Below are 19,528 nucleotides of genomic sequence, written 5' to 3' on the forward strand. Positions count from 1 at the left end.
AAGCTGACAGGCTGCAGTTCTCCCCTTCAGTCCTCACAGCTAGCTCTGAAGGGGACCTACTCAGCATCAGCATGTGCAGAGGTTCCTGGATCTTGGAAGCCAGGCCTCTCACAAACAAGTGCTTGGATGTTCTGAGCTGACTGAATCCTGGCAAGTGAAAAAGCCAGGTTTTTGAGGTGTGGTGTCTAAGAATCGAAAGAAGTCAATCCGTGTTTTAACATGAGGAGAGACCAAACTGCCCATTCCCTTTTCCAAACTGCCTTCACTGCGTCATAACCAGAGTATCTCCAGGGTTTCTAATACAGCTGAACTTGACTATATAGCAGGAATTCTAGCCACAAGTCATCCAGGAACTCCCCTGAAATTATACAGAAAGTCTTGCATACGTGAGGCTTTAAAAGATGACACGACCTTGCAGACAGGTGACTAAGCAGCCGAGTGTGCCTGGGACGGGGGCGGTGGAGTGAGCCACGGCAGGGAGGGGACTGGAGCCGAACCTGCTGTTGGCCAGTGCTGAGTCCTGGGGTTGGGTGGGCTAGTGGCAGCTCTGATGCATCACTGGAACAGGTGGGAATAAATCACAAGAACTTGCTGTCCTAAAGGAATTGCATGGTGAAAATGCTGGTAAGGGAAATAAACCTTAGATTGCTTTTTTCACACACCAGTTCTTCATCTAAGTACTACGCTGAAATCTATACCCTTAAAATCAGGAGTGACTGGGCTTTCCTGGGAAATCACGAAGGTTCTGTCACTGATCCAGTGTAGACACACATCAGTATGCTGGGCCTCTCTGAGGTGGACATGCTTCTACTCTTGCAACATACAAATTACTGTTTGCCTCCAGCAAAGAAATCCCAATTGGGAGTTTAAAAAATAATTGGTTACCATTTATGTATTTTTTTTTTCACTGTGCTCAGATAAGAATAATATTGTTTTGAATTTCTGACATTCAGATCATAGTGTATAACTGACCATAAAAATCACTTAGTTACTTGTTATAAATTCATTTTCCAATTACCAAGTCATTTGTTCACAGGTGTCATTTTGCTTCGACAAGACAAGTATTTTTCCTAACACTGACCTTCTCTATGGGTCAGGGACATGCTTCATATCTCTACTAAGGTGGCCTCACTGATGCTAGTGAAGTTTTCTGGTTTCCTTAAGAAAATTTCCTAAACAGAAAAGATCATTAACCACTGTATACATTGTGTATATGTATAAAAATAGGCTTTGAGAAAGTACATGAAACAACTAGGGGTTATTCGACACACTGAATATTTATAGATCTGTAACATTTGTTTCAAAATGTTATATTTCATTTTTATAAAGTACCAGTGTTTCTCTTTTGTTTAGCTTTTCATAGATTAAAGCAGCAATCTGGAAAACCTGTTCTGGAGTGTTTTGAATTTAAATGTTTTCTTGGTCTTTGGGAACTACTTAGCTAAATAGATTGAAAGTTTTAAGAGCTGGTTGCTACCTGAATTATATTTGAGAGACAAACTCTAAAAAGACTTGATAAATACTGACAAATACATATTTGAATGGATTCTTTAATTCTTCTGGCATATGCTTTCAAGTATGTTTTTGAAAGATTAGGTCATCTTAACTCTCTTGAGAGATTCAATTTTCCTTCACCCTACTTGTTAAATGTTAGTTTTCAAAGTCAAGAAAATGATAAAATAGCTTCCAGCCTGGATGTTCTACAGAAGGACTCCATACAGTCTGAGCAGGGTCCTAATTTTTTCCCTGAATTAGGTCACAGTCTAGTGCCTGGTCATAGAAGAGGAAGGACCACGTATCATTTCCTACTTAAATAATTAAACTGCTCAGGAACTTCACCTTTGCCTTTCAGATAAAAGTAGATGAGTATCAGTTTAGGGGGCATGGCAGAATCATAGGTGACCTGTTGAAAAACAGTAAATAGAAACATCAACTTTCCTTTAAGCTTGGTGATTTCCTTTTCATATTCATGGACAATTTAGTTTGTATCCTATTTGCCTTGTCCTTTTATTATACTGGGAAAACCCCTCTACAAATGGCAAAAATAAACCAAAAAGGAACACCAGACAAGTCAGTGCTATGAAACTCCTAACATATTTTTATTTCGTTTTGCTTTCTTGGTGGGAAGCCCTGCTCCTTCCACATAAGGACACCGTCCTCAACACATATATGGGGGACATGCTAGTAAATTCTAAAGCTGAATTTGTTTTCATGGCATAACAATGGGAATCTCACTGGATGGTAATTTTAAAGAAGGGTTTCTCAGTCATGGTCCTGCCTGTGAAACACAAGGAAGCAGCACTATCACTCCTCTGCAAGAACTGCCCAGGCCCACTCCCTCTGCCCAGGCCCACTCCCGTCCACTTTCTGCTCAGTATTCCCATAGGGCCGAATCACTCCTTCCTCACAAGGCCCCTTTTTGAATAAATCCTCAAAGTGAAATCTGCTAAGTCAGGAACCATTTGGTTATAATTTCCTTAATGAGAAGAAAGGCAAATATGGGAAAATGAGGGATTTCAATCATTTGGGCAACTTTTTAATGGATGGTCAGGAAAAAGGCTGTTTTATTCTCCAAGCTCTTCTCTAATACTTCATCCTCAGATTCAGCCCCAGGAAAAGGTGAAGGGGTAACTCAGGTGATATGTACAATACAGCTCATAGTCTAGGTTCAGCTTTATTACCTAACAGAAGTTCAACCTCTGGAACATTAAAATCAACTGTTCCAAAGTTTAATTAAAAACACAATTTACAAATTTTTAATATCTTCTGAAAAGCATTTCCAAGTTAATGAAAAAAATATATACATAATATATAATCAAATACCAGATAGATTCAAATCCCATCAGGTTCACACTCAGTAACATCAGTCTTTTTAGGTTCTTCAAAATCTGAAAGAAAAAAAACAAACACACCCTTTATTTAGCACCTTTTTTCCTTTTAATTAAAAAGGGGATGTGACAGTAAAACAGAGTAACTGTTGACAACCCTTCTTCACTATGTTCAAGGTCAAAGACTAGGCAGGTGTATCACTATAGTTTTTTTTTCCTGCAAGTGTGTGAGGTCTTTATTCCTTAGACAAGATGGAAAGAAAACTCGCCCAGTTCACACGTTAGCATCAGAGACGACACCTTGCAGATGTTGCTGGAGGGAGAAGACTGATGTTCCCTCGCCCTCCATTCTCCAGAGACACAGGGCACGCACCTGCTGTTAAATCCACAAGGTTGTTTCCAGTGACCGGGGAGGGGACGGAAATCCCCATTGCTTTTCGGACTCCGTATGTGCTTACAATATCACCCGGAGTTACCTGCTGTGCAAGTTCTTTAAGGTTGTTGGTCACTTGTTCAGCTAGGGAAAAAAACAGCAACAGAAAGAGAGTTCAAGGTACTGAAATGTGATTCCTTTAGATAACTGAAAAAAAAAAAGCCCAATAAACATGAATACAGAAAATGAACTGTCCATGGTGTTTCCCTTCAGTGTTAAGACTTTATAGTGGTATCACTACTCAAGCAATGCTCCCTTTAAGCGGCTTGCTTCTCTAACCAGGGGCTTCCCTGGTAGCTTAGATGGTAAAGAACCTGCCTGCAATGCAGCAGAGCCCGGTTCCATTCCTGGGTTGCCCTGGTGGCTCAGATTCAACAAGGTACCACATACCGAGATGCATTTCTCTGTACGATGGACCCAAGAGACAGATCATGTTGGGAGGGGGTCTGGTGCTCAGACGCTCATTCTGGGCTTCCTGGAGCTCTCTGAGCAGTTTGGTGGTCTCATCAAGTTTCCTCTGGAACACTTCAGCTTCTGTGAGAAAAATAACTTATTAAAGACATCACGGACATCTTGTATCTGATCCTGTGCAACAAACTGAATACTATGCTCTGGGGTTTTGCCATTTATTGGTTAGTTGTCTCTCCTCAAAGGAGGAATCCCCCCTAAATGAAATCAACACCACAGACACGCTTCACTGTTCACTGAGCTTGGCCAGTCACCATGTTCCCGTAGTGAATGGCTATGCTAACCTGTGCTCCTTTGACATTACATCTTGCCTGCCTGTGTCAGGAAGTGTTTCCTTCAAGTCCTCTGGAGACACTCACCTTCAGAGTCAAACACTTCAACCGGAGCTCCAAAGTTTGTGACTGCTTTCAGCGCTGTAAACTTGTCTTGATGATTGGAGTCCAAAGGCCCTGTTAGTTCAACTTCTGTAACCTGCTTAAAAAAAAGTTATCTGAGCTTGCTAAGCCCTGACAATGCTAGAATGAGAAGTTAGTAAGATGCCTTGTGTTTATAAGCCAAGTTATTTCACTTATTTACAGTGATAATTCTGATGCCATAAAAACCTTTAAAATGCCATTCCTAAATCCTGGCAGACGTGTCCCTAAGTTCACACTTCTTGGTAATGGAATGGTGTGTTTTAAACACTGTGTTATTTGCTTCATCGCCGCTCTAAGGATAAAAGCCTTGTCACTGCCCTTTTGGTGACTGTGGTGGTGCTGCAGTTTCTGAGGCTCACAGGCAATGTTTTAGTCCAAACACTGGCACTCCCTTATGGTAGAACTTGAACCTGAGTTACTTCCTGGGTTCTCCTGTGGGCCTCAAAGTCAGGCTGTTAGTATTGCATGGGAGAAACAAAATCCTAAAATGGGTAGTTTTATTTTTGGAATCTCAAGACTCAGAATTTCCATAACCCTAACATTGGTTTTTAGGAAATGATCAACTGTGACAATGAGTAACCCAAAGTTAATGGTTCCATTTATACTCTGGTATTGCACTCTGAGCTCAGAAGCATGGGCTAAAAGTGTGGTGGAGAAAACCCTATCAGTACAAACTTGGGTCTGTCACCTCAGCTGGGCCCTCACAACTCAACTCAAAACACTTCTGACCCAGCTTTCCTTCCCAGTCTCCAGCTTTCCTTCATTCTTACCTGTTCACCACGTACATGACTTTGCCTGGCTAATCTTTCTTGGAAAATGACATGACCTTTTAAGTACCATGTACATTTGCATCTATCTTTACTTGATCTCCCATCTTCAAGTTTTCTTTCCTGTCAAAAGGCTTACAACTCTCTAAGTCACGTAACTCACGGCATCTTTATCTTGTCCCCACCGTTTTACTGAAATTACTCTGATTTAGGTTACAAATGACATGAGCTAGAGGGCTTCGTGTGGCATCCGACACTGCTGGACTCTTTCCTGCACGACTCTGCCATGCTCTTCCTATCTTAACCATTGGTCTTTCCAAGGTTTTTTGGCCTTTTCCTTATGTGTTCTGCCTGGACAGTCTCATTCATTTAATACCTACAATAATTCTGCCATGACACTAATGACCTCTAGATCAACACACCTCCAGTGATGTCCCAAACCACACTCACCAGCCCTGAAACCAGATATTTCTTTCCCTGATGAAGGTTGCTCCTTTCCCTGTACATCTGACGTAAGCTAACAATGCTAGTATCTACCTTGTGCATCAGGTCCTATCAATTTTAGTTCTACTGTATTTTTCTTTATTGTACATCTTCATTCTCTTCCATTACATTGTTATCTAAGCAAAAGACAACTAGCTTAAGTCCCATAGCTTTTCACTGGTCCGCTCCCTCCAGCACCCCCTTCTCCTCTGCATCGAATCACAGCGGTCTCTGAGGAGAAAAATCTCAGCTTCTTAGCACTGCACGTACAACTTGTCATCTGATCCTTCACTCTCCTGGTAGCCTGTGGTCACTCACTTGCTGGGTGCTCTTTCGCCCTGCCTGCTCAGATTATGTCATTACACATGGAGGTCTACCCACTTCATACACCTGGCCCTGCGCTGTGAGAACCTTGTTCATCTTTCTAGACCCAGCTCATCTGGAAGCCTCTCCGTGACGGTCTCACCAACTGTCCAAAGCAGCTGGCTCCTCCAGCTTGTGTTCCCACATGTACGCTTATACTGTACAGTAACGGGCTTTGGCTCCCTTGTTTACACGCTTGTTTACCGTACTCACTGCTGCAACCTTCTCCACAGGCAAAAAAAGTTCTTTGATTTCAGGAGATAATAAATATTTTGTTTTTTAAAAATAAAAGCTTTATCATTTAGGCTTTTTAGCTTATTTGCCATTTAAATATTTCTTGTAAAGAAATGAAATATAATCACCTCCATTTCTTTTGCTGTGTCAAGTATCCTAGTCTGGCCTTCATCTTCAGGAGATGACTATAAAGATAAAGAAAAACACTTTATTAAAGAAAACATCAGGTGGCTAAAATCTCTGACAAACAGAAGACAGGAGAACTCCTAGTGTATTCTACATGAAGAGGCAATATTCTCAAACAGCAGCAGATGTGTATAAAATATTCAAATGCTACAGAGAAGGTGAAAACTTCCCATAACCCTAGTCTTCAGAGATAATGCGTATATATAAACAACACATGTATCATGTGCAAAAATTAATGATGATCTGTTATCTTCTCTTGAAAGATTATATTGTGATTTACTTAACTGATTTCTAGTTTTAAAAAATTATAAAAACTGTATTCCTTACATATAACTTCCATCTTATTTTCTAGTATAAATTCTGAGAAGAGGAACTGCTGGATCAAAGGGCAGAGACATTTTAAATTTGAAATATACTGCTGTATCAACCAAATGAAAGATAAGCAATTTTAGTTCAAGACCTTTAATTAATTCAGATTAATTGATGGGAAGTATACAGTAAAAATATTTCTTAACTGATGTAAAGCTGAATGTTTTTTAGGTGATGTAAAGAAAGCAGTTTTGTGCTAAGATACAAGACCGTACGGCAGTTCTCACTGAACTTCAGGCACTGACTCAGCAGGCACAGGCACAGTGAAGGCAGAGCGCACTGAGGCTGCAGGCACAGCCACCAGCAAGAGTCATAACCCCCAGAAGATACAGGGCTCCTCTAATTACGATGACACGGACATTCTGGAGATCAGCTCTCCTCTCCACTGAACAAATGTTTTCTGGTCCTCATCTTTGAGTCAAGTCTCTGAATTACCCTGGATTATGAACTATGTCCAACTGAACTGGAGCTAATTTACAAGTGTTAACAAAAGACAGCAATGAGGAAGCTTTTTACTTTTTTACTTGAGGCTCCACCACTGTATTATTACTACATAAGGAAAAGGACATTCCCTGTCATTTTAGTCAACTCAGCGTCAAGCCAGTGAGCCAGACTTCCTTTTTTTTGTTCAGGTACGTAACACAAGCTGACTTCTGGGTTATAACCCCCATTTTTGATTTCTACATTTCTAAGATGAGGAGATAATGACAATCATCTGGCCCTCACAGATCCTGGTAGCCGAGTTACTTGTTTCCGTTCATTGTCCTCCACCCATGGGCTCCACCCGGGCTGGGCTGTCTTTTCAGTGGAATGGAGTTCAGCTGCCACACTGGTTAATCCCATGGTTTCATAACACTGATGACTAACACTGGAGAACCAACGATAAACCATCCTGTTTCTTTAGCAGCATTCTTACCGTCTCTGACTCCTGCAGGGTTCTAGAATGTCCTCCTTTTGTTAAAACATCCAGTAAACTATCTGCCATAACATATGGATAATCTTGGCATGTGGCCAAAAACTCATGGATGCTGAAAAAGAGTGTTGGGAGAGTCACTTTCATATAAATGATCTCCACTGGTGTTTTCTTCCTATTACAGCCAACTGTTTAATTAGATGCCTTTAACTTACGCCCATGATGTGAAACTTTCCATCAAGACAGAACACAATTATACTTACATATTTACCAGTGATAGATTTATCATCATGAGAGAATTAATATCAAGAACACCATGAAAAGGAAATGCTTCTGGGGGAAAGTTCAAAGAAAAATAAGATCTCAGTGATGGTGGGGATGAGGGCTCAGTCAGTGGAATTCTTCGCTTCTCTCTTTTCACTCCTTCCCTAAGCTAAGTCGCTTCAGTCGTGTCCGACTCTGTGTGACCCCACAGACGGCAGCCCACCAGACTCCCCCGTCCTGATGGTATTTGCCTCAGGGCTCTCGTATGTACTAAAACACTCTCAAAGTTACACCTCCAGGTTGGACCACACTCTTTGGAAGCTCCATTTGTAGGTCAAATAGCCTCATAATGTCCAAAATTGAATTGCTGGATCTTCCTCCTGAAGCAGTCCTTCTAAAATCTTCCCTCTTTGTAACAGCAATGTCATCTTCTAGGCTTCATCTAAAACCCTGGAATTCTCCGTGACTTTCTTCTTTCACACCCCACTTCAGTGAGTCAAGAAATCCTACTTAGGCTGATGCCTGGAAAATACGGCACCAGCAATACCTTCATGTGGAATGCATGGATGAATGAGTAATTGAGAAAGGATTTATTCAAGCTGGTGAGAAGAGGTTTAAAGGATACAAGTGGCTTGATCTGAAACCAGAGTCACTAACTTGTAAAAACACTGCCACCACTACCACCATACATATATAAAAGTGAACAATTCCCTCTTTTTCAGAAAACCAGGAGACTGGTTAATCTACTGGGTTAAAGTCTTACACATAATGAAAGTTTACAAAATTCCACTGCCAAGAAGGAATAACCCAAGCCAGAATGCCAGTAAGTCAGGATGGTTATCTCATTATGCTGATGGCATGAAGAGAACTCAGCATCCTAAACAAGAACACAAAGTTACCTTCTCACAGAAACATGTGATAAGGGCTGGTGGAGTGGAACTGCCAGAGTCTACTGGGACCTGATAGGTCAAACAGGCTTGGATGGGGGTCGGCTTTGGATCAAACCAGGTCCTAGCTCCTATCTTGGGGAAATGTGTGGTGGCTTTGACTTTGATTTGATCCCCCACAGCGATCAAATCTGGAACAACTCACGGATGCACAAACATGTTACAATGAAGCAGGTGGCACACCAACATTCTGAAGCAACAAGCTCCTGAATTTTAGTAAGCAGAAGTACAAAACATCTTCAAAAACATATTTTTGTAAGAATTAAAATACTGCAGATGCCAACACCATAAAATATTAGGGAGACAATGCTTTCTTTAAAATATTTACTTTCCACTAAAGAATGATGATAACTAAGGGTCTGTTTAATTGTCAATTAAAAAGATTACTGAACACATTTCCTACCATTTGAATAACTCTGTAGGTCTATCAATAGATCCCTTATGTGTATCAGTGTTTTAGGACAATGCAGCTCTCAGAGTACCCATGAAGTGATGACTCACCTGAAATCACTGGGGAGATCAGGGTCCTCCCCATAGGTTGAATAGATTAAATCAGAATCATCCTTGCTGATATTTGCAAACGTGGAGTCATAATGTGGTGCGTAAGAACTGTAAGGTCCATAACTCAAGTATAACACTGTTGATGAAAACACACACAGAACCACAATACCATTCTTTAACTTGTATGTCAATCTATTTTTCTAATTATTAAAGATTATTCCCTTCTAACTTTGCTACTTCACTGACTGGCAAACAAATCCAAGGTAAATTATTTTCTCCAAAATATATACTTATAAGTCACAACTCAAGTGAATCTTTTCTCACAATGGGGAGGGGAAAAACAAGAAAGAAAACTCATTCTGAATATTAATACTGATTTTTCAGTTTCTTCTTTAAAATATCTAATTAATGTTGCAAAAATACTACAAATAGAGTTAAAGTAATGGTAATTATGCTTCTTTTCCTCACTCCTTGAAAATGAGAAGAGAAAAAACTTCACTACCACATGGGAGCCTTACCTGGAGTTACTTTGTTCCTTTTATCTTCTTTGAACCCCTGCAAAGTATTCACGCCAGACTGAAGTCTTCCAGTTGTCATCCCCAGTCTCACAGGACAATAGCCTGGTTCTAAAACATAAGAGCAGCATGGTGGAGACGGCTCATGTGGCAGTGACCCCATGGCGCTCTGCAGTGTGTCTGTGGACACACTGCTTCACGACATCCACCTGACTCCGGGCAGCCCTTACTATATCCATCTTTTTTTTTTTTTTTTAACCCATTTTTAACAAAAAAAAGCTGAGCTGAGAAAGGCAGGAATGTAGCCAGGATCCAAATCTGGTCCTTTTCATCATACCCTGCAGCATCCTGGAATTCTCTATAATCATGTTGCACTTCACTTTAAAAAACATTTAAAGTCGGACCTTTCAGTGTTAAGATGAGTAAAAGAAGGGGAAATCCCTGATTAAAGACAAGAATTCATAATACATTCAGGATAAATTAATCTCTACAAGAGGCAGACTTGTACTGCAGGGACGAACAGCCTTTAAAGACGAAAAGCCTGTAAACCAGGCATGAACCCCTGTGATGATGTTGGAAATCTGCGATATAAGCCTAAGAACAGAGAGGGATGGCGTCAGGAGAGAATGTGGTCTCTAACAAAATCCAACAGAAAAGATTGTTTTCTTCTGAAGACGAGCTCTGGTTTCTGTAACAAGACCACCCTGGAATAGAGTCTACTTCCACATGTGATCAGTGTGACAAAGTAGAAGCACTTGTGAGAAACTCCAAATCTCTGAACAAAATCTTCCTTCCTTGGTAAGCATGTGGTGTCTTAACTGGTACTAGTACCTCCAACCAGGAGGATGAAGCTGAGACGTGAGCAGGGGCATCTTCCACCTTAAACCAGTAAACTGGCCTCCTGGGGGAGCAGCTGTTGAGTGTGAGGATCAAGTCAGTGTTGGCCGCACGTGAAAATGTCTACAGGAGCTGGAAACCCAGAAAACCAGACCAAGAGCAGAGTCCAGAACCCCAGGTACAAAGAAAGGGGCAGATCTTTGTGCCTTTTAGAAAGCTTTCACCTAAATCAACTTAGCTGCATCTCTTATCACCAAATTTTCATCACTGATACATCAGAAAGAGCAATGTTCTCAATCCTGTGGCATTTTCTATGACCCAAGACTCTAAAAAACTCTACTATGAAAAGTTCATATAAAAGTAAAAAATGGGGCCAGAGTGAAAAGAGCAAGTTGTGGGTAGTGGCGGCGGCAGCAGTGGGGTGTGGGCAGTGGTGCTGCATGGCCACAGCCACGGCGGGGGCGGCCGCTCCGGCCTGAGCAGCAAGGCCCGGTCCATGGCCTGTACCTCTGCATCAACCTGGAAGGGCTGCAGGGCCTCACAGGGTAAATAAATAAAAAAGTGAAAGAGTTTTGTCTTGAAATCATAGCACCAGTTCCTTTTCTTCTAAGTCAAGGAGCCTATTAATGTTCTCCTGCTTCAGCATTTCAAGAGTGTACTGCAATGCTAAAAGGAAACATTGACAGGCTGGCATCAAGCTCTTCTCTGCTTCAGGGTTTTTTTTCACTTGTTATTCCCCAATCCCTTACTCACCACTTTGGGATCAACCTAAACATCTCTTAAGGAAGCCGTCTTTGACCTCCAGACACTGTTACTACTCTGCTGCTCTGTTCTCCTGCTGCACTGATCCATGGTGGACAGGCTGCCATCTCTCGATTCTGTGTTATTCTTTCCCCACCCCATAGAATGTAAGAGGAAAGGACTTGTCTGTTCCTCTTTCGTTCCCTTTTACACCTAGCTCCACCTCCAGCTCCTAAGACAGTGCCTTCCTCAATGCAAATAATAAATATTGGAAACTATTTCCTGGAATTTTGTCATTATTCATTTCTGTATCCCCAATTATCTCCCTCCTAATGGTAGTAGGAAAAGTTATAGAATAAACATTCTCATGCTTATCACAACATGATTCCCTCTAAGATAAATGATACATATTTCCCATTCTTACATCAAATTTCAAAATATTCCCTATTCTATTTCCATTAAAATATCATTTGGAAAAATAAAAGTATGACTGATGTTCTAAAACAGTGATTTCCTAACCTTTATAATCTATCAACCACAGTGAAAGATATAATTCATTTACTATATATTATTCCACTACCATTAAGGTACTACTACACGGCATATATATTAATTTTATTCTCTAAAGTTAAAAAGTCTGTTAAATTTTATTATGCCATAGTCTGAAGGATTTGAGATATTGCCTGAGTCTTTTTGAGGTATCTCAAAAAGTGCCAGTCTCTTAAACCAGGGCTAGAAATGACTGCCTAATATTTTGGGTTTGTTAAAGGTGCATATGATAGTCCAGCTATTTAGATATACTTAAGTCTTTTTTTAAAGTGGTCCACATTTTAAAAAGTCTTTATTGAATTTGTACAACACTGCTTCTGTTTTAAGTTTTGGTTTTCTGGCTGCAAGGCATGTGTGATCTTAGCTCCCCGACCAGGGACTGAACCTGCACCTGCATTAGAAAGCAAAGGCTTAACCACTGGACTGCCAGGGACGTCCCAGGCACTTTATATTTTAAAGAAAACTTGATTTTGTAGTACTTATTTTGGGATGAAATAAAGTTAGCCTGGCTGTTAGTATGAAGTACAGGATACCTAGCCAAATTCTTTCTAGATGATGATAGTTGGGTTTATCAATAGTCAGACTTGCTCCTCTAAAATGGTCACCAGGTGACTCTTTGCCACATTAGCATCAAGTTCATGCGCAATCTAATTCTGTGAACCTACCTCCTACAACAGGATCCACAGGATGGAGAAGTCCCAATGTTGTTGTTCCATCTGGTTTTCTCCTTTCAAATTCACACTACAAAGACCCAAAGTATTCAAATGGCATAAACAGTTTTATACATGATACATATGTATGTTGCTCACCAGAAAACCTCACGTTAGTTTAATTAAACTAACGTTACAGGTGGCTATCATCATACTCATATCAACTTTCACATATATATACAGGTGCTGATGGATTAAAGAAATAAAGGTTAGAAAAATCTCAGAATTTTAAAAGAGCTGTGTGGGTGCTTAAGGCCACCAAATTCTGTTTAAACTATTTTTAAAAAGTATACTGAAAACCAGAGAAGGGAAGTGACTTACCTAAAGCCATGGATTAATTCATTTGGTTTTAGAACCGAGGTGCTAAACATGACTTCAAAAGACCGTGTATGTTTTCTTTTAACCTTAAAAGTATGTGGTTCATTTTCCAACGTTTGAACACATTGCTCTGCTAAGTCACTTCAGTCGTGTCCGACTCTGTGTGACCCCATAGACGGCAGCCCACCAGGCTCCCCCGTCCCTGGGATTCTCCAGGCAACAACACTGGACTGGGGTGCCATTTCCTTCTCCAATGCATGAAAGTGAAAAGTGAAAGAGAATTCGCTCAGTCGTGTCCGACTCTTCGCGACCCCATGGACCGCAGCCTACCAGGCTCCTCTGTCCATGGGATTTTCCAGGCAAGAGTACTGGAGTGGGGTGCCATTGCCTTCTCCGTTTGAACACATTAATGTCCTCTGAAAAAAACCCAAACCCTTCTAGCCAGTAACAGAGGATAATATGAATTATGTACTTTAAAAACAAGTATATTACTACTTTTTCTTCTGTGAGTGCTGTCCTGAAGAGCTCTATGGCAGATATGCATTCAAAGTACACAAGCAACTTAAAAACTAAAAGTTTCAGACAACCCAAATCAGTAGGTAATGAAAAGAAAGGAAAAGCTCCATCACCTGACTATTAACAAGCCTCCTGGTCAGCTTTCCTCCAGATTCCTTAACGATACGGTCAATCTGCTCCTGCTCTCTTTCTACATTACTGCTTTTAAATTTATCTTCAAGCATATCTTTGTCTTTCCTGAAAGCACACATTAATACTAAGTAAAAAGAAAAGAAGAGGAGAAGATGAAAACATTAAAATGTAATTCCAAATATGAATACAACCAAAGTGGAGAAATTTGTGCTACTGACACCAGTTAAAACTTTGTTCCCTAATGACCTGGGAAGGGGCCCCAATAACACACAGATACTAAGGCAAGCCAAGTAGTTGGTCAGTTCCCTCCCTGTGTTCAGTATTATTTGTTTTCCACATTTTTCTTAGTATATTCATAAAAATGAACCATACCTCAAATATATTTTAAAAGCAGCAGCTGCTGCTGCTGCTAAGTCGCTTCAGTCGTGTCCGACTCTGTGCGACCCCATAGACGGCAGCCCACCAGGCTCCCCCGTCCCTGGGATTCTCCAGGCAAGGACACTGGAGTGGGTTGCCATTTCCTTCTCCAGTGCATGAAAGTGAAAAGTGAAAGAGAAGTCGCTCAGTTGTGTCTGACTCTTCGAGACCCCATGGACTGCAGCCTACCAGGCTCCACATCCATGGGATTTTCCAACCAAGAGTACTGGGGTGGGGTGCCATTGCAGAGGGGTGTACAATTTGTTCTACAATTTGGTACACTGAAGTCCAACTTTTAAAATTTAAAATAAACATATATTACAATGTATAAATCTTAGAAATATAAGAAAAACCTGTCACAAGTTCACTAGCAGCAGAAGTCCCAACCTGCTAACTAAACCTCTCTCCCAGAGCTGACAGCGAGGTGCTGGGCGTCAGGGCAGGTAGGCAGCAGCTGAGCGGGATGGACATGTACGCAACTGAGTCAGGCCACATCAGCTGAGGGCTGGCAGGACCGTGGTTCACACTGCTCCCACCAGCTGACACTCAGTGGAGAACATGCACACATCTCAGTGATAGCCCGTCTGTTTAGAAGGCAGCTTTAACTGTGCTTAAGCTTAAGCGCGGGCTCGACCCCTTTGTGCAATGAGGTAATGAACATACAACTTTTTCTTAAACAAATAGCTCTATTAATATAAACTCAATGATAGCATGAGTCCCTCGAGACTATTTACTGGTTTTAAAACGACTTCCCTATAGAATAGACATTCAGAACTATTTTCTAAATTGTGTTTAGACAATTACAAACTGTGCTTTGTATGAGAAAAGGGGTGTGAGATCATCAAAATGGACTTTGACAAAACCCAACCAACCATGGACCCAAGGAAGGCCCCCGAATTGTATTTTCTCCCATTACTGGCGTGGAAAAGACAGCTTAACCATAATATTCCAAAGATTCTTTACTTTTTATTTTCCTTATTGGGGCTCTTGAAGCCCTGTGCCTCAGTGTCTCCAGCATCGTCCCTCTCTCTTGGCCAGGAGCTGCTGTCCTCCCCACTCTGTGAGGTGTCTGTCCCGTCTCTCTGCTTCCGACTTTTCTGCAAGTCTGCCATGAAGTCTATGCTCTGCTTCAGGCTCTGAATTCTCTCCTAAAAATATTCAGCAATATTCTTATTGTATATTTGCCATTCATTTGTAAAGTAACGCATTTTCCCCCATAAGAGTTTACACTTATCTTGTCATTAATTAGAAAAGAAAAACAATTAAATGTAGTCCTACCAACAGAACAGAATAGTTAGGAACCAGGACAATAAAGTCTATTCCTTCAATTCAGATAATTTCCAACATAAGAGAAGGCTTTGCAACTTTACTGCATCATCAAAAAGTTCACAGGAGAGAATGTGTGAATAAAGACTAAATATTCTTAGCAGTAGTAAATTTAAAGTTTAATAGTGTGTTAAAACTTCATATTTAATAGAACAGTTCATCTTTTGAAATTTAAGAATTATTAGATATTTAAAATGAGCATGGGGAGATCTCTTACATTTTGGTATCCTGGGATGATCACTGAGGACTGGCATTTTTCTGTGTGAAAACACGCCTCAAAGAGAAAAGGCTGCTAGCATAGTTTCTTTTTAAGAACTCATAATGTTCTAACCAAAGAAGTACTGTTTCTATTCTGTGAAACATGTGCTGAATTTTTCACTGCATCCCTTATGGCCTGTGGTTTCTGGACAAATGTTAAAGAGGCAGACTTGTTCCTAGCAACTACTCTGCCTTTTAATTCCGTGTTGTCAATGGACAAAATATGGAGCGCAGTCTCCTTAGGGCTACATAGTAACAGCAGGGAAGGCTTCTACAGAATAACAGAAACTAGAACTGGAAAGGACCAGAGGTCATTCAGATAAGAACAATGTAGCCCAGAAATGCTAAATGACTCAACTAAGGTCTCAGAACCACTGACTAGGAGCAGGCCTCTTGGATCTCATGATGGGGCCTTTTCTCATCATACTCTGCTGTGTTAGCAGTGCAGATTGTGACAGCCTCAGGAAATGGACCCTGCTAATTTTACTGCACTATAATTTTTAATTATATTAAAATATACATATATATATATATACATATATAACATACAAATGCTGCTGCTACTGCTAAGTTGCTTCAGTTGTGTCTGACTCTGTGCGACCGCACAGATAGCAGCCCACCAGGCTCCCCCGTCCCTGGCATTGTCCAGGCAAGAACACTGGAGTGGGTTGCCATTTCCTTCCCCAATGCATGAAAGTGAAAAGTGAAAGCTGAAGTCGCTCAGTTGTGTCCGACTCCTCGAGACCCCATGCACATATATATATATATACACACACATATATAGAGAGAGGGACAGCTTCCCTCATAGTTCAGTCAGTAAAGAAGCTGCCTGCAATGCAGGAGACCTGGGTTTGATTCCTGGGTTGGGAAGATCCATCCCCTGGAGAAGAAAATGGCAACCCACTCCAGTATTCTTGCCTGGAGAATCCCATAGACAGAGGAGCCTGTCAGGTTACAGTCCAAGGGGTTGCAAGAGTTGGTCACAACTTAGCAACTAAATCACCATAATTTTTAAAATAATGTTAAAGCTATTTAAGTAATAAATTTTATTGTAGACAAAGACATGGGTAAAGGAGAAAATTAAGAACCTTGTTAATTTATTATCTAGACAGGAAAAGTTTTACCAGATTTAACATTCTAGTATTTTTCTAAGCATTACACATATTAGCAAATCAGAATTATACTGAATAAGCAAATTTTCTTTCAGTTAATAAACTGTATCTCCCCTCTGTTTCATTAAACAGTCTTTAAAATATTTTAAGTAACTGTACAGTATTTTATCCCATGTGTGTCCCATGGTTTAATTAATGACCCCCTACTGAACATTTAACTTATTTTCAAGTTTCTGCTATTATAAATAAAAATCTCTAGGAATCCCTATCTCTTCAGAATAAATCAGAGGAGTAAAACAGCTTCCCTGGTGGCTCAGTGGTAAACAATCTGCTACAAGGCAAGAGACCCGGGTTTGATCCCTGGGTTGGGAAAATCCCCTGGAGAAGGGAATGGCAACCCACTCCAGTATTCTTGGCTGGAGAATCCCATGGAGACATAAGCCAGGTGGGCTACAGTCCATGGGGTCGCAAAGAGTTGGCCACAACTGAGCGACTAACACATGAGTAAAAATACTAGGTCAAAGGGAATGAATATTTTTTAAGGCTTTTGATGTTTACTGTTAAACTGCTTCCCAGAAAAGTTTTAACAATTTTTAGTGTTTGAGCATCCCACCAGTGTTTGAAATTTTCTCTGACTCCTTGGCAAACTGATTCAGTTCAGTTCAGTTCAGTTCAGTTGCTCAGTCGTGTCCGACTCTTTGCAACCCCATGAATCGCAGCACACCAGGCCTCCCTTTCAATCACCATCTCCCGGAGTTCACTCAGACTCACGTTCATCGAGTCCGTGATGCCATCCAGCCATCTCATCCTCTGTCGTCCCCTTCTCCTCCTGCCCCCAATCCCTCCCAGCATCAGAGTCTTTTCCAATGAGTCAACTCTTCACATGAGGTGGCCAAAGTACCAAAGCTTCAGCTTTAGCATCATTCCTTCCAAAGAAATCCCAGGGTTGATCTCCTTCAGAATGGACTGGTTGGATCTCCTTGCAGTCCAAGGGACTCTCAAGAGCCTTCTCCAACACCACAGTTCAAAAGCATCAATTCTTCAGCGCTCAGCCTTCTTCACAGTCCAACTCTCACATCCATACATGACCACAGGAAAAACCATAGCCTTGACTAGACGGACCTTAGTTGGCAAAGTAATGTCTCTGCTTTTGAATATACTATCTAGGTTGCTCACAACTTTTCTTTCAAGGAGCAAGCCTCTTTTAATTTCATGGCTGCAGTCACCATCTGCAGTGATTTTGGAGCCCCAAAAAATAAAGTCTGAAACTGTTTCTACTGTTTTCCCATATATTTCCCATGAAGTGATGGGACCAGATGCCATGATCTTCGTTTTCTGAATACAGCTTTAAGCCAACTTTTTCGCTCTCCTCTTTCACTTTCATCAAGAGGCTTTTAAGCTCCTCTTCACTTTCTGCCATAAGGATGGTATCATCTGCATATCTGAGGTTATTGATATTTCTCCGGGCAATCTTGATTCCAGCTTGTGCTTCTTCCAGTCCAGCGTTTCTCATGATGTACTCTGCATATAAGTTACATAAGCAGGGTGACAATATACAGCCTTGATGTACTCCTTTTCCCTTTTGGAACCAGTGTGTTGTTCCATGTTCAGTTCTAACTGTTGCTTCCTGACCTGCATACAGATTTCTCAAGAGGCAGGTCAGGTGGTCTGGTATTCCCATCTCTTGAAGAATTTTCCAGAGTTTGTTGTGATCCACACAGTCAAAGGCTTTGGCATAGTCAATAAAGCAGAAATAGATGTTTTTCTGGAACTCTTCTGCTTTTTCCACGATCCAGCGGATGTTGGCAATTTGATCTCTGGTTCCTTTGCCTTTTCTAAAACCAGCTTGAACATCAGGGAGTTCACGGTTCACGTATTGCTGAAGCCTGGCTTGGAGAATTTCGAGCATTACTTTACTAGCATGTGAGACGAGTGCAATTGTGCAGTAGTTTGAGCATTCTTTGGCATTGCCTTTCTTTGGAATTGGAATGAAAACTGACCTTTTCCAGTCCTGTGGCCACTGCTGAGTTTTCCAAATTTGCTGGCATATTGAGTGCAGCACTTTCATAGCATCATCTTTCAGGATTTGAAACAGCTCAACTGGAATTCCATCACCTCCACTAGCTTTGTTCGTAGTGATGGCCCACTTGACTTCACATTCTAAGATGTCTGGCTCTAGATTAGTGATCACATCATCATGATTATCTGGGTCATGAAGATCTTTTCTGTACAGTTCTTCCGTGTATTCTTGCCACCTCTTCTTAATATCTTCTGCTTCTGTTAGGTCCAGACCATTTCTGTCCTTTATCGAGCCCATCTTTGCATGAAATGTTCCCTTGGTATCTCTAATTTTCTTGAAGAGATCTCCAGTCTTTCCCATTCTGCTGTTTTCCTCTATTTCTATGCACTGATCGCTGAAGAAGGCTTTCTTATCTCTTCTTGCTATTCTTTGGAACTCTGCATTCAGATGCTTATATCTTTCCTTTTCTCCTTTGCTTTTCTCTTCTCTTCTTTTCACAGCTATTTGTAAGGCCTCCCCAGACAGCCATTTTGCTTTTCTTCATTTCTTTTCCATGGGGATGGTCTTGATCCGTCTCCTGTACAATGTCACGAACCTCATTCCGTAGTTCATCAGGCACTCTATCTATCAGATCTAAGCCCTTAAATCTATTTCTCACTTCCACTGTATAATCATAACGGATTTGATTTAGGTCACACCTGAACGGTCTAGCGGTTTTCCCTACTTTCTTCAATTTAAGTCTGAATTTGGTAATAAGGAGTTCATGATCTGAGCCACAGTCAGCTCTTGGTCTTGTTTTTGTTGACTGGATAGAGCTTCTCCATCTTTGGCTGCAAAGAATATAATCAATTTGATTTCGGTGTTGACCATCTCATGATGTCCATGTGTAGAGTCTTCTCTTGTGT

The 19,528-nt window shown here is 41.0% G+C and overlaps 1 protein-coding gene across 2 annotated transcripts in view; it reads right to left on the reverse strand.

Annotated features, from left to right (window-relative positions):
• Positions 1–2,315: 2,315 nt before the first annotated feature.
• Positions 2,316–19,528, reverse strand: part of BRD7 (bromodomain containing 7) — a 49,703-nt gene continuing 32,490 nt past the window's right edge. The window contains exons 7-17 of one of the 2 annotated variants that reach the window (XM_068992177.1): positions 14,871–15,055; positions 13,472–13,595; positions 12,480–12,555; positions 9,691–9,798; positions 9,173–9,308; positions 7,464–7,575; positions 6,121–6,177; positions 4,089–4,200; positions 3,652–3,795; positions 3,202–3,345; positions 2,316–2,888 (exon numbers count right to left, since the gene is read on the reverse strand). In XM_068992177.1, coding sequence (XP_068848278.1) covers positions 2,833–2,888; positions 3,202–3,345; positions 3,652–3,795; positions 4,089–4,200; positions 6,121–6,177; positions 7,464–7,575; positions 9,173–9,308; positions 9,691–9,798; positions 12,480–12,555; positions 13,472–13,595; positions 14,871–15,055 — 1,254 coding nt within the window. In that variant the 3' untranslated portion in view covers positions 2,316–2,832. Of the gene's footprint in view, positions 2,889–3,201; positions 3,346–3,651; positions 3,796–4,088; positions 4,204–6,120; positions 6,178–7,463; positions 7,576–9,172; positions 9,309–9,690; positions 9,799–12,479; positions 12,556–13,471; positions 13,596–14,870; positions 15,056–19,528 lie in introns of both variants that reach the window. The other variant, XM_068992176.1, reaches the window with a different exon arrangement.

Source organism: Capricornis sumatraensis, chromosome 20 (assembly GCF_032405125.1).
Source record: "Capricornis sumatraensis isolate serow.1 chromosome 20, serow.2, whole genome shotgun sequence".
NCBI classification, from domain to species: domain Eukaryota; kingdom Metazoa; phylum Chordata; class Mammalia; order Artiodactyla; family Bovidae; genus Capricornis; species Capricornis sumatraensis.